Genomic DNA, 15,335 nt, shown 5'->3' with positions numbered 1-15,335 from the left:
AAAAAAAAAAAAGATTTGGACAAAAATCAAAAAAAAAAAAAAAGTGTTGTGACCAAAATAAACATTTAAGCCGAAAGTATGAATACATATTTCCTGCCTTATCATCGCTGATAATTTTTAGCACTTTGCATCTGTACCAGCACTTATCTTCAGAAAACAATCCACCATAAATCTGTAAAAGAAAAAAATTGTCACTGTGATAAAAAAGCATACTAAGTAGGTCAGAATATGTTAGCATTATGTACTATTTTATGTTAATAAATACTTTATATACAATAACTTCTCTAATTCTCCTAACACAGCTGTGAAGCAGATACTTTGTTTATACCATTATGTGTCCAATGTCATAGCCTAGTCTTCAGCAGAACCAAGATTCAACCTTCTGACTCCAGAATTCATTATACTAGCTACCTCTCAAAAAGGTAGATAAAATGTTAAAAAAAAATACCCCTTCTTGTCTTCTGGGAGAGGACAATACTCAGCCATCATAATCATGAACTTGCAACAACCACGTATGATCGTATAAGTCTACATAACCATGGAAACATCCAACAGCCAGGAGCAGATAGAGAAGAAACCCAGGGAGGCTCATGTCATTACTGAACAATCTCTGGATCGATGAAGTCATCAATAGTCACTGCCTTTCAGTTGTACACCTGCAAGTGAAACCACCAGGCTCCAGCACTCACACAGATTTCCATGGTTAAACTAAATGGGCTACAAACAAAGCGGAACGTTATAAATCTGGAAAAGAGGCAGTAAGCAACAGGATGATAGGGATGGTATGGAAAAAGAATGACCACAACGCATTGTATATGTACATAAGAAACTGTTAAAGAACTAAACTGATTTTGAGGGTAACCTGCAGGATAAGAAAAGGCCATGGAGGACTGCAGGTAACTACCAGAAAGGTCTTAGAACCTCCTCCACCACATACATACCAGGACCCCAAGAACACTGAGGCTACAGTGTTCCTACTGGCCCCCGCACACAACTAGGAGCCTGCTTAGAGCCACTGGAATCTGAGGGTATCACCTTTCAGTTCAGCAAAGCTATTCCAGAAACTCACTCCATAAGCATTCTTTTGATTTCTTATTCTCTATTATTTAATCCTCAGTCTTGCATATATGTCTCATGAAGGTAAATTTCTGTTCGCATATTGTTCAGACAGGTTTCAGGACTATTTCCCTCCAGTCTAATATAAAGCATTCTCTACTACACTTTGACATCTCATATATCACCACCTCTTATTCAAATAGCTTCCCTTCCTCTTTATCCCCACTTTTTACTTAATTACAACATTCCATATACATAACAACCTCTAATATCTGTGGACCCTAACAGAATCTGAATTTTTCCTAATTACACAATATACCTTGATTTCTTTTTTCTTTCAAAGTCAATCTAATACTGTGCCGGCTATATTTATGTCAACTTGACACAAACTGTAATCATTTAAGAGGAGAGAACCTCAAATGAGAAAATACTTCCATAAAGTCAATGTGTGGGCCAGATAGTCCTGAGTTGTGTAAGAAAGTAGGCTGAGCAAGCCAGAAAACAATGTTCCTCCATGGTTTCTGCTTCAGTTCCTGGTCTAGATTTCTGCCTTGAATTTCTGCCCTTAATTCCCTTGATGGACTACAACTTGCAAGGTGAAATAAACCCTTTCCTTCCCAACCTGCTTTTGGTCATGGGGTTTGTCACAGCAATGGAAAGCAAACTAAGCCAACTTACATTAATACCCACAGATTAGTGCTACTTTCAACTTTGGCAGAGAAGTTATTTTCTGTAGTGGGCAGCAGTTAATGCAGGAACTCTTTATTAGTCCAAATGTTGAGACTAAGTGACTATTGAGTACTCACCTCTAGATGGAAGATCTATATCAACCTCTAAGACTCAGAGAACATCATGGAAGAGAGGGCAGAAAGACTCTAAGAGCAGGAGGATGGGGGCAAGTGCTTGAAAATGGATTCTCCTGGACATGACATGGCCCATGCACTTACAAACTCGCTCCAGCACTTACCTGCATCAGACCTAGCTAAGATCAATCAACATTCTACAAGGGAGCACTTACTGGGCCCAGTAAGCTACAAAAGAAAAAAACAAAAAACAAAAAACAAAAAAAACAAAAAAAAAACTCAAAAAGGCAGAGAGAGAAAGGCATAAAAATGAGAGAGGAACATATCATCAGGATGTCTGAGAAAGTGAATGGGTGAAGGGATTTGGGGTTATATAATATCAAGATGAATCATACACATGAAATTGTTAAAGAATAAATAAAAGATATGCAAACAAGGAAAAGAAATGTCAATCAAAAATAAGTTAAAAAATGTAAAAAGGTATCGAAGAAGATATAAAGAAAAAAAGTTTAAAAAGTAGCTTACTGTTTTAATGACTGGAAAAAAAAACAGGTAAAACTGGGCGGTGGTGGTGCACACCTGTAATCCCAGCACTCNGGAGGCAGAGGCAGGNNGATTTCTGAGTTCGAGGCCAGCCTGGTCTACAAAGTGAGTTCCAGGACAGCCAGGGCTGTACAGAGAAACCCTGCCTTGAAAAACCAAAAAAAAAAAAAAGACTTGCCTTGGTCATGGTGTCTGTTCACAACAGTAAAACCCTAACTAATACATGTTTATACCTAAACATACCAAGAATATTCTATTTAAATATAATCCTGAACCTGGTAGAATCCATATTTCCTATGAGTCAAGAACAATTTTTATGCTTTTTACTTTACATAAGGACATTAGAAACATTTTAACAAGACAAAAAAAAAAAACTAAACCTCTTTTGGGATTCTGTGTTCTTAGTTAACTTCAAAGTCACTAATAATTTTGGAAGCCAATGCATTATCAGATAAATTTGCTATATATTTGCCTCTGTTGTATGAGTTGTAGTAACAGTCACTTGGCAAGAACTTGAAGGCCACTTTTGATGAAAGCACTGATTTTTCCATTGGGTCTACAGATGTCTGTGATTAGAACCAGACCAAAAGATTTGGTATCTCCATGTACTTTAAGACTTCAACTTTTTAGTTAAATATTAAAATAACAGACCACAGAAGACAGAAAAACATAGCACACAAGTTCTTCTAAGATTCACGGAAAAGGCAGATACTTCTTCCTGAGTCTTTCTCATTATTCCTAAACTGTAACTCCTCAGGTCCCTGGAGGTGAGAGGCTAAACTGCAAGCAGGGACTCCAGTTCTCCATTTTTTTAAGTTCTCTTCATTTATCACTCTTTTTTGAATTACTGTTTGATCAAGCAACAACAAAAAAACAAATGCTTTACTGCTGCATGATTGAGTAAAATCATAAAATATTCTTAACACCAAACTTTCACTTAAATTTATACTTTAGTTTAATGATGTCTAATAAAAGGGCCAAGAAATTAGGCTGTGAATTTTGCTCCTGCTTCAGTTCTACTGACATTGGTTACTGGGTGGTTCTTTGTTTAGAGGTGAGAAGCTGTACAGGATGTTTACTATCATTTCCTTTGGTTTTCACCCATTTGATGCCAGTAGAACCACTTCAAATTGTGACAACCAAAACAATCTCCTTTCATTGTCAATTGTCTCCAAAGAGTTTAAGTGTTGGATATGATACTCACTCCACAGTGATAACCACATACATTCTCATTTGAGACAATATTTTCTCCATGGAAACAAAAAGAAGATTTAAGGAGTAAGATACAAGGAAAATCTTAGTGATTATAATGGTTTATAGCCCTCCTAAGTCTCACCCTACCAGACAACATATAAAACTTACCCATAATATGATATTATGTCTTGTTGAAGAAGCCCCACTAGGAAAAACATTAGTCTAAAATGCTTCTTAGGAAGAAATAATGGCCAGGTATGGTGGTGCATGCCTTTAATCCCAGCACTTGGGAGGCAGAGGCAGGCAAATTTCTGAGTTCAAGGNCAGCCTGGTCTATGGAGTGAGTTCCAGGACAGCCAGGGCTACACAGAGAAACCCTGTCTCGAAAAATAAATAAATAAATAAATAAATAAAATAAAAAAGGAAGAAAGCAAGCTTAGCCAAAACAATTGAGCCTCCTGCTTTAATGACAGACCCTGTCTCAAAAAAAAAAAAAAAAAAAAAAAAAAAAACTAAAATGGAAAACAATCAAGAAGGACAGTCTCTGGCCTCTACAAGAACAGGCAATCAACTAAAATCAATCAATCAATCAATCTATCTATCTATCTATCTATCCCTCTCTCTCAACCTCTCCATCTGCCTTCCCCCAACTCTCCTCTTCCTCTCTTCATCTCTCTCCTCTTAAGTTTCAAACCCAGAACAAGTAGCTGATGAGGTGTCTATTTGACCTGTCCTCCAGGTTCTCCCAGCATCTCACAGTCCCTAGCTGTAACAGGGTATGGCTAGCATACACTGCCCTCTACCCCAATTCTCCAGCCCAAGCCTTTGCTAACCTTCCCCCAAAGGGCTCTTTGCTTTATAATCTAGACATTTTGGTCACCTGCCTTTTGTACCTTTGGACTCCTAACTGCTGCACCTGGTCCCCCTCTCTTTCCTCTCCCCAAAAGGCCCAGCTCTATCTGGTCATGCCCACTCTGGACATGCTCTAGCATATGTTTATAATAAACTTTCTCCTCCACCATACCTAGGAGCAGTCATGTCCTTTCCTTGCCTTTCGCTTTTTTTTTTTTCATTCATTCTCCCACTCTGCCTTCCTTCCCTATCTCTCAACTCTCTGTAGATGAAGAGTTAAAGCAGGAAAGAGAAATCACATATCAAAAAAGAAGATAGTAATATGTATCAGATTTCAAATGATATTCAAAAGGTAATTAAGTTAGCCAGAGAACAGGAGCAAGTATTAGCACACATACAGAAGACAAAAGACTCATAACAATTTAGACGGCTGAAGATGTAGATCTGTTAGTACTCACCTAAGATGTACTAGGCCCCATGCTTAATCAAGAGTCATATTATAGTTTATATCAGAATTTCTGTTCATAAATCAATTTTAATAAATAAATTTCAAAAAATTTACTATGTAGTTTATACAAAATCTGTCTTTTCTATTCAAATAGGCCCCAAATTCCAAAATCTAGATTCTAAAATCTGGAAAAGCTGGCATGTAGGATGAATGATTATATCCAGGAATAAAGCTCACCTTCTTAGGATCAAGATTCCCAAAAACTGAATTAGCAAGTGGACAAACTTCTGACAGTGAACGACCAATCTTCATAATATCCTTATTTCTACTGACATTCTAAGAAGAAAACAGAAAAAATATGAGATTCAATAAGTTATTTTCTGAAGGTATCATATATAAATGAGGGTTCTACTAAGCCTAATATTTAGGGAACTTTAGAGTACTGGGAATTGGATCATATTCTTGTGCTACCATTTTCTTCATAATTCAAATGGGTTCTTATAAAAAATGACACTAAGCTTAGATAGAATTCAAATAAAGTACCAAATATTATTAAATCATACTAAGCAGGTTCTTTATAAACTAACTGGGTAATTGGAGTGACAGAAAATAAGCAAGTGCTCAAAGAAAGACTAAGACATGTCTAGGAGACATGGAACCAACCTATGTTCTTTGACCAACTTCTGCTTCACTGGCCAGACATGAAGAATTCAAACAGCAAAAAAAATAACAACAGCAATAGACTTACAACCTGTGGCATATCCACTAGTCACACAAGTCACAGAAAAGAAATGACTCTTCCTTACAGAAAAACAATTAATAAATACAGTAGGAATAAACTGAAAAGCCATCACTAGACCAATACCAAGAAAAAATAAAAATTTCGAGTGAAAAGTTAGGAAAAACAAGACTAGTCAATTCCATGTGTCTTTCTCTGAAACATTTATAATTACAAAAGAAAAATATTAGGGGCTAGAGAGATGGCTCAGTGGTTAAGAGCACTGACTGTTCTTCCAGAGGTCCTGAATTCAATTCCCAGCAACTACATGGTGGCTCACAACCATCTCTAATAAGATCTGATATCCTCTTCTGGTGTATCTGAAGACAGCTACAGTGTACTCACATAAAATAAATAAATAAATCTTTAAAAACATAAAAATATTTATTATATTTTTAAGAAATGAACATTTCAACAAAGTAGATTAAAGTTAACATATCCAATGACACCAGGAAGCCCAATATAATGCACACTGGACACAACATCATTTTTGGACATTTTAGCCCATTTATGAGAAATCATCAAACAAACCCATTTAATGGATACTTTATAAAAACAACTGGGACTCATCCAAAACATTCAAAGTCAAGAAATTTGATAAAAGTAGCAAAGGTTAGAGGCCTCTTAAAAATACAATGGGTAATCTTAGTGGATCCTGGAACATAAAAAAACTAGTAAAATTTGAAATAATGGGTATATATAGTTCAATTGGCAATCATGTGCCAATATTAATTTTCTGGCTTTTGTTCCGCTGTGCTATGGTTAATACAAGAAGTTACCATTAATGGAAGCTGGGTGAGAAGTACACAAGAAGTCTTTTAACTGGTTCTGTAATTTTACTGTGAATAAAGTTCTTCAAATTAGAAGAAATTAACTATAAGTTGGGAGTGAAACTGTACACCTGTAACTCCAGCACTTGAGAAGTAGGGAATGCAGGAGGACCTTGAGTTTGAGGCCAGCTAGGCTCTGAGATGACTTGCTGCCTCAAGAACGCAAATAAAATCAAATACGCACACACACACACACACACACACATCAAGCTTTATAGAAACCCAAGAAAAAATATTCAATGAGGCTATAATGTCTAGTGATAGAAAACCTCTCAAAGAACAGTTCCAAGAGATCGTGATGAATGTCAATGTCATCATACAAAAAAGAACTAGGAGTTGTGGTAATAACACAGTTGGAGTTGTGGTAATAGCACAGTTGGTAGAACATATTTATCTAGAATGCATGAGGCCCTGGGTTCAATCCCCAGTACAAAAAAAAAAAAAAAAAAAAAAAAAAAAAAGAAAAAAAAAAAAAAAAAAAAACAAAAGAGGAGGTAGTGGAGAGGAATGGAGGAGATGGGGGGGAGGTGATAGAGGGAGTGAAAGAAGGAAAAATGAAAGAAAGGAGGAAGAAAGGAAAGAAAGAGGTGANAAAAAAAAAAGAGGAGGGAGTGGAGAGGAATGGAGGAGATGGGGGGGAGGTGATAGAGGGAGTGAAAGAAGGAAAAATGAAAGAAAGGAGGAAGAAAGGAAAGAAAGAGGTGAAGACAAAATACTTAAGATTCCTTTAGTTGCCATTCATCTGACTAAAAATACTGACAATCCTTAAGTATTCTTTTTTTTTTTTTGCTCCTCTCCAGTCCACTGTTCACAATATTAGTAAGCATCTTAACTCAAATATTACTATGTCTTCGTTTATCCTAAACCACTCATGAGATTGCATTGTTCTCAAAATACACTAACTTTAGTCTCAGATCACTGGTTTTGCTTTCCCTCTGTAGGCTACAGCCATATTATATACTTCCTTCATTTCCCAAATTGGTTGTGTTCCTTCTTGCTTCAGGGCTTTCACACAGGGTTAGTCTTATGTGTGACTGAAGTATGCCTCTCCCTTTTTCCTCTCACTTTCTTCTGTCATAATTCTACTCATCCTTTATGTTAATTTTAAAAAATTCATATATTCCAGCAATTCGTCATTGAGGACACTTTCAGGCTTAAATTCTATCATCTTTTAGTCCCCTCTTGTTGAACATCATTGGAAATGCTAATTATTTACTGAATAACTTATTTTATATGCTTAAAAGGTAAGATCTTCAGAGATAAGGCATGTACCTTATACTAATCTTTCATTTCCAGTACATGCTCCAGTGCCTAGCACATAGATACAACAGCATCTACTGCTTGAACAGATGAATAATAAAGTATATGAAGACTTGAGAAACAACATTATGAGCTGCAAAAATTAATATTAGTTAAAGAAAATATCTTTTTTACTCAGTAATTTACTTAAATTTTTGGGTTTGTATATGTTATTGACCAAATATCAAATAGATAAGTAATAAAAAAAATCCAAGCAGTACCAAGGATTTTACAATGATATGACTAATAATTCTTTCTAACCTCTGTTCCCCAATTTTTTCCCTATACATAAACACTAGTGCTTGTAGTTCCTTGTGAACTGTACTAGAGACTGTATGTATTATAATTCACACCATACTATAAACATTTATACCTTACACCTTTATTTACTGTTGTTTTAACTTGGAGATCTACTCTTTTATAAAAGGATTCTCATTTCTTTACAATAATTTCCTACAATTCTATTGTCTGGGTGAATCATGACTGGTTTTAAATTCATTTAGTAATTGATATTTAATGTTTTATGGTCTATATTTATTAAAATTATACGGCAATGAACTTTTTTCTATAAATGTAGTATAAGATAATTATTATACATTAAGACTTGTGAAGTTGAAATGTAAATGAAGAAAATATCTAATAAGTTTTAAAAAAAAGACTTGTAAAGATTACCAAAACTTCATTCTAGTTCCATTACTATCAACTGAATGGGCTTAAGCAAGTTATTACAACTTTTTGGAACTTCATTTATTTAGTCTTCAACTTAACAATGACAATATAACTTACCTCCAAGGTATAGATGAGGAGCAAAAAAGATAAATAAGCTACTTAGGTAATGTTTCTACTAGTGTACATATTCAGTAATATTGTTGTTATTAATAGTGACAGTTTTCATGAGCATATAGGATATAACAATTTCAAACTATCAGATTATAAAGGTTGGAAGTATTTGAGAACATACAGTATGAATAAAAGGTACAGTATAAATAAAAAAGTAAAGAATAACTTGCTCAAGACCATCCAAATGGTAGTACTCTCTTTTAAATGGCAGAAATCAGGCTGGGGAAGCAAACAATAGATCTCTACCTTGGTTTGCCTCTGTATTTCCAAATCTCTACTTATGTGTCTCTGCTCTCATCTCAACCTAATCTCAAAAAGATTTTATGATTTGCATCTTGGGATAGGCATTAGATGTAGAAGGAATAGCAACAGTAGTTTTAATCTTTTTAATGCATTCATCTAAGGAAGGTTTTCTAACTTTTTGCAGTGTGTATTGCTGTGAGTTTAAGACCTGTCTGGTCTACAGAGTTCTAGGACAGCCATAGCTACACAAAGAACCTTAAAAAACATAGGTGCCATACTTGGATGATCAGTTTTGTCTCAAAGCTGTCGTTACAAATAGTGAATTTTAGTTTAAATGTGCATGGGAACAAATTATCTTAAGAATGTAGATCATTTAAACTGAGCAACTGATTCCCTTCCAATCACAGCATCCCATCCTCAGCATGTAACAAGCAAACAACTGAGTCTCAACCCATTACATTTGATCTTCAGTCAGTCACAAGCTGCAGACTGATCTGATGTGTCTATATAAGGAAAATGCCAACTGCAGCTACTCATGTAACTTTTCTGCTTATAAATACAACCTGTGCTGCTGACAGAAAAGGACATTTTGAACCTTCTTGGATGGCTGCCCATCTCTAGAATCTTTCTTTTTTTTTCTCATTCAAACAAACTTTGTGGAAACAAAAAATAAATAAATAAATAAAGTCTTATTCATATTTTATACCAACTGCATGCATGCACTTTCTTCAATCATTGGAAATGGAACCCATTTCCATTTGGCAAGCACTGTATAACTAAACCACATCCCCAGTCCTTGTTTATTGAACAGGGTCTAACTAAGTGTTCAAGACAGGTGCAAACTCAAGGACCTCTTGCTTCAGTCTCACAAATAGCTGGAATTATCATGCACAGTTTGCTGATAAGATTTTGAAACAGTTTTTGGATATATTAAGTTAAATAGAGATATGTATTAAAATTATTTTACCTGTTTCTTTTGCTTGCACCAATGTGGCTGCTAAAACTAGCTTTTAATTATTTATGGGATTCACATTGTACTTCTACAGTAACAGCACTAACCTAGGAAGTATTAAGTTAGTACACATATAGTTCCTATATAATAACCTTAAATGTATAATTTGTCATTCAGTGTGGGGTACCACTAAGTGGCACATGTGCTAAATAATACAGAATACAGACCCACATAGATCTACAACATGTGAGCACCATTTAAAAAGTATATGTACAACTGGAGAAATGAATCAGCTGTTCTGGTTATTCTTCCAAAGGGACCAGGTTCAATTCCCAGCACCAACAGGGCAACTCACAACTGTCTAGAACTCCAGTTTCAGGGAATCCAATTCCCTCTTCTGAACTCCATGGACACCAGGTCTGGAAGTTGTACACAGACATAAACACAAGCAAAACACACAAGCATATAATTTTTAAAAATAAACAGTTTGTGTGTAAGTATATAATTTACCATAAATCTGCTGATATTGCTGTAGTTCTAAGAACTCTTTTTTTTTTTTTTTTTTTTTTTTTTTGGTTTTTTGAGACAGGGTTTCTCTGTATAGCCCTGGCTGTCCTGGAACTCACTTTGTAGACCAGGCTGGCCTCGAACTCAGAAATCCACCTGCCTCTGCCTCCCGAGTGCTGGGATTAAAGGCGTGCGCCACCACGCCCGGCATAGTTCTAAGAACTCTTAATCATATTCTTCTATAGCTCTTTATATAACTTCTATTTTACACACTGTACACTTAACCTCATTATAAAGGCGTTCCCAAGCCATGGGAAGTGTAGTTAAATACAATTTCCTGCCCCTACCCGCATCATGTATAGTTTGCAGAACCAAAACTTCATCAGTAACAGTACATTAGAGATTCACTTCTTAACATCTGAAACCCAAGAACTTTGGTGCTTAAAACTGTTCTGCTGTTTTGGTTTTTTTTGAGAAAACATCTGTGTAGACCTGGCTGTCCTTGGAGATCCACCTGCCTCTGCCTCCCAAGTGCTGGGATAAAAGGGGTGCACCATCACATCCTGCTTACTTTGTATTTAAAACTGAATATACTTTCCTGATTTGTAGTCTATCATTGAAATAAGACATACTTTATTAGTTCTCCAGATTTCAGAATTATATAAATACTTATCTTACAATAAAACACAGATCACCAAAAACAAACAAACAAACAAACTGGATTTTCTTTGTCATCTCCCAGCAGCTAAAGTACGGAAGCTTTACTCCCTATCTTTACTCCCCTTACAATCTACTACCATCTGATATGCTAGAAACTTTCAAGACATTTCTTTGAAATGGTATAGGTATATTCAAAATGATCCAATGTTTGATATATCATCTGGGCTTCCCCACAACATAACTTCTAACAAAACAATGCTGTCACAAACACTAGCATGGAAAAGGGAAGTGGGTACCCCTAGCAAAGAAGCGACTCAAAACTGATAGCTTCTGGGAAAGAGAAAATCAGTATTCCTTAATGGAGGGATGTTGGATACATCAATCACACTGTGGAGCAGGCCTCAGGTTCAGGACTAGTCAGTCAAGACAAGCTCAACACCATAGGTTTTCATTTTGTTTTAAGGAACATGAACTTGTGTGTGGGTAGGGAGGTGGGTGAGGATCTAGGAGTTGGGAGTGGGAAAAATAAAATCAGAATATACTGTATGAAATGCTAAAAGAATAAAAAAATTAAAATATAAAACATAAGTATACTAAAACATTATTTTATAAATATATGGTGTATTTAACTAATTAATAAGTCAAATATAATTAATGTTGTTTTTAAAACTATACTGCCGCAAACCTCCATCAACAGAATTATTATTCACTTGTATACCAAGAAAGTCGGGAAAACACAAAATTCCTGTGTGTGACTTACAGGTAGGCCAACTTGGAAAGGTGCGACCTACAATTCCTTCAGTGTCAACATGGACTGTGATCCCACATATGCTACACTGGTCCATGACAGGATCAAGAGCAAAACTTTATTTTGAGGGGAAGAGGGGCATGAGGTGGCTATGTCCATAATACTTTGAATAAAATCCTCAAAGAACTAATAAAAATCAGGAAAGTATTGTGAATGTGTTAAAGGCACAAAAAGAGAAACACACTCAGGTCAGAAAGCTAAGATCTGCTTTTGTTGTTTTTTGGATCAAGGGTTGTTGAGTAATTTTTTTTTGAGTGTTTAGCCTAAGTTTTCAGGAAACAATCTTACAAAGACCCGTAGATGGAGCTACAGCTTCACAAATACAACAGCATGTGGCTTCCTGACCCCATTGAACATGATTCTGAAGTTCCAATCTTGATTATTTTCTTGTTTAATTCAGTTATAAGCATTTTTTTCAACATAGAAAAACTGCATTTTGCAATTAACTGTCTTGTGTTATATGATTTAATCAAGATTAGGTACTGAGAATGAAAACAAAAATCACATTTATTAGATTTTTATTTTTGTTGGAAAAGACTTGAGTTAGATAAGAGGAAGGTAGAAAAGAAAAAACAGCCAATATTATATTTACCTGGGCCCAAAATGTTACTGCATCTTCTACATGACTTCCAACAACATCTTCAACTAAAATAAAATCACAATGCAAAACAAATTAGAAGTTAATCAGTATCATTTAGCTATTATACCCCCAAATAATATTTAATGCCAGTACCTTTATTGTAATGTGTATCTTCATCCATTTGGACAAGTCCTGGAAAACTAACAATTCAATACCTTGAATTAGGTTTTTATATCCATTAACAATGAAAAAAATCTAAACCACCTATGTTCAAAGTATATGCCCTAAGATGGTTATCAAAACTCAAACTCTATACTAAAAACTTCCTGTTTTCTCATGACTGTTTCTTGTATTTGTTCTGATAATATTATAGTTTTCAAAGGCAAAATACATTATGTCTGTCCCTATCATTATCTTTAGCCAAATATTTACAGATCTACAAGTAAGATAACTCAAACAGATTTTGATCACTTATATAAATCAATATTTTGAAGCAACATGGTATGTGTGTGTGTGTGTGTGTGTGTGTGTGTGTGTGTATTGCCTGAATGCACATCTGTGTACATGCAGTACATGTTGAGGCCAGAAGGGGTACAAAAGTGGGCTTCAGATCCACTAGGACTAAAGTTACAGTCATGTAAACTGCCTTGTTGATGCTTCCAGAGAACTAAAGTTCAACGTTTAACAAAACCAAACTGTCCCAAATCCCAACCGCCAACATAGAGGAAAGGAATTGAACCCAGTCCTCTAGAAAATCAACAATGCTCTTAACTGCTGAGCCATCTCTCTAAACCCATATTAACAAAAAAAAAAAACAAAAAAAAAAAAAAAAAAAAAAAAACATTAACAAAAAAAAAAAAAAAAAAAAAAAAAAAAAAAAAAAAAAAAAAAAAAAAAAAAAAAAAAAAACAAAACTCTCAAACAAGAAAATTCCACAATAAATAAATAAATAAATAAATGCCTGAGAGTGGCTATTGGCTATTTTGTTTCTTAAAATGCCCTAGAATTGAAAACTGAAATATATCAAATTTGCCTATTACTTCAAAAATCATGTTCATTACATAAAATATACTTCAAAAGAAGTGTCTACTACTTTACGATTTGATTCTCAAAAATCCAGGAATCACTTTCCACTCATAAATCTTAAAATGATAAAATATGTAATCTATTCCACTGTTCAATTCCAACTGATTTTATTTCATTCTCAAAATAGGTACAATCTCCACCCTCCAAAGCTGGGGGCTGGGGGGGAGGTTAGAGCATTGGTTTGTCCTTCAACTTTAAGGTAAATATTCTACACATTCCAATAAACGGGGAAAAAATTCATTTTTCACAAAACTGTCCTTAAAACGTAGGGTATATGTCATGGTTTGAGACACTGTTTTGGAGAGCTTTTAAATCCTCCTAGAACATCTACATCAAAGTTTCAAATGCTCTCAACTATGAAAAGGGAAATTAACTCATCACAGCAAATAATGGAGCTTATTTACAGAAATTTTTAACTTCCAATTTTTGTCTAGCTTAATTTTTTTCAAATAACATCACTGGATCATCTTCAAATCAGGGACCCTTTAAAACGTAGTTTTAAAATCCAGCTGTCGGAGAAGCTGTTAAAAAAAAAATGGAGTCTTTTAGTGAGAAAGAATATTTCTCTTTGTTTTTCTTTGTTTTTGAAGACAGGTTTCTCTGTAGCTGTCCTGGACCTCACTCTGTAGACCAGGCTGGCCTCGAACTCAAAGATCTGCCTGCCTCTGCCTCCCGAGTGCTGGGATTAAGGTGTGTGTTACCACTGCCTTGGACATGGTAAAAATTAAAAGTTTACTCTGGAAATCCTGCCACTTGTTTTACGAAACTTGTTTTGAATTCAAATCTCGCCTTGAACTGGGACAAGGGGAGGTAAAGATCGCCCCTCCACGCTCGCTTTCTGGGGGGGCCAGAGGGGAAGAAAGTCTTCTGCACAGTAGGTCTCCTGGCAACTCGCCGAGATTCCTCCACACAGTGGGTCTCCCTGCGGCAGCTCGCCGCCGAGATTCCTCCACACAGTGGGTCTCCCGGCAGCTCGCCGAGATTCCTCCACACAGTGGGTCTCCCTGCGGCAGCTCGCCGAGATTCCTCCACACAGTGGGTCTCCAGGGCCTTCTCACCGAGAAGCCACGGTGCCTTCGAGCTCACCGAGGCAGGCGGCCCGAGGGGCAACGGGAGGCCGGAAATAGGCCTCGGCCCAGACCTGGAGCCCTAAAACGCCAGCAGCGTGGACAAGAACGCCCCGGGAGCGGCCCCTGTCGCCCTCGCCACCAGGACTCCCACTAACCTTACACTCTGCGCCACAGCTGTCCCAGCAAAGAGCTGCTGGCCCCACATACCAGGCGCTCCACCCTCAGCCCACCAGCTCTCAGGCCAGCCCTCGGCGCGCTTCCGCACCTCAGAGCACGCACTGCGCCTGCGCCTGCGCACGCACGAGGTGCTGCGGCACGGTAGCGGAGGGCGCGCAGCCGTGGTCACGTGGGTGGCCCGCCTCACGGCCTCGAGCGCAGCCAGGCCGCCCACAGTCCACACATGCGCCCCTGTGTGCTGTCCGTTTATAGGAGGGCACCCCACACCTGTAGGCCAATGGCTGCTTCCCTTCACCAGGCGCCAGTGGCGTAAGACCATGACGTGAGGTTGCGTGAGTCTTCCTAATTTGTACCTCGGGATTTAAACTTAAAAAAAAAAAAGCCAAAATTGGGACAAACTGGATACTCTTTTTCCCAAAGAAAAGAATACCGTAATAAGTGGCAATGTCATTTTGTAAATAGATAGTTTTACACATATTTCTCCCCAGTCTTCGTGTCCACATCAAACATTTCAGGGGACAGCAGGGATCGGTGGGGACTGTGATGGGATAGGGTTACAGGCAAGTTATTACACTTGGAGGAAACATTGCACAGGTAAAAACCATCTCT

General features: G+C 36.8%; 1 protein-coding gene across 1 annotated transcript in view; it reads right to left on the bottom strand.

Annotated features, from left to right (window-relative positions):
- Positions 1 to 14,777, bottom strand: part of Stk31 (serine/threonine kinase 31) — a 70,562-nt gene extending 55,785 nt beyond the window's left edge. The window contains exons 1-5 of the mRNA XM_021190707.1: positions 14,705 to 14,777; positions 12,547 to 12,593; positions 12,406 to 12,458; positions 5,134 to 5,232; positions 98 to 172 (exon numbers count right to left, since the gene is read on the bottom strand). Of these exons, the coding sequence (XP_021046366.1) occupies positions 98 to 172; positions 5,134 to 5,232; positions 12,406 to 12,458; positions 12,547 to 12,593; positions 14,705 to 14,754 (324 nt within the window). The 5' untranslated portion in view covers positions 14,755 to 14,777. The remainder of the gene's footprint in view (positions 1 to 97; positions 173 to 5,133; positions 5,233 to 12,405; positions 12,459 to 12,546; positions 12,594 to 14,704) is intronic.
- Positions 14,778 to 15,335: the final 558 nt, after the last annotated feature.

Source organism: Mus pahari, chromosome 2 (assembly GCF_900095145.1).
Source record: "Mus pahari chromosome 2, PAHARI_EIJ_v1.1, whole genome shotgun sequence".
In the NCBI taxonomy this organism is placed as follows: Eukaryota; Metazoa; Chordata; class Mammalia; order Rodentia; family Muridae; genus Mus; species Mus pahari.
The sequence above is the reverse complement of the archived record's forward strand: the minus strand, read 5'-3'. Positions and strand labels throughout refer to the sequence as shown.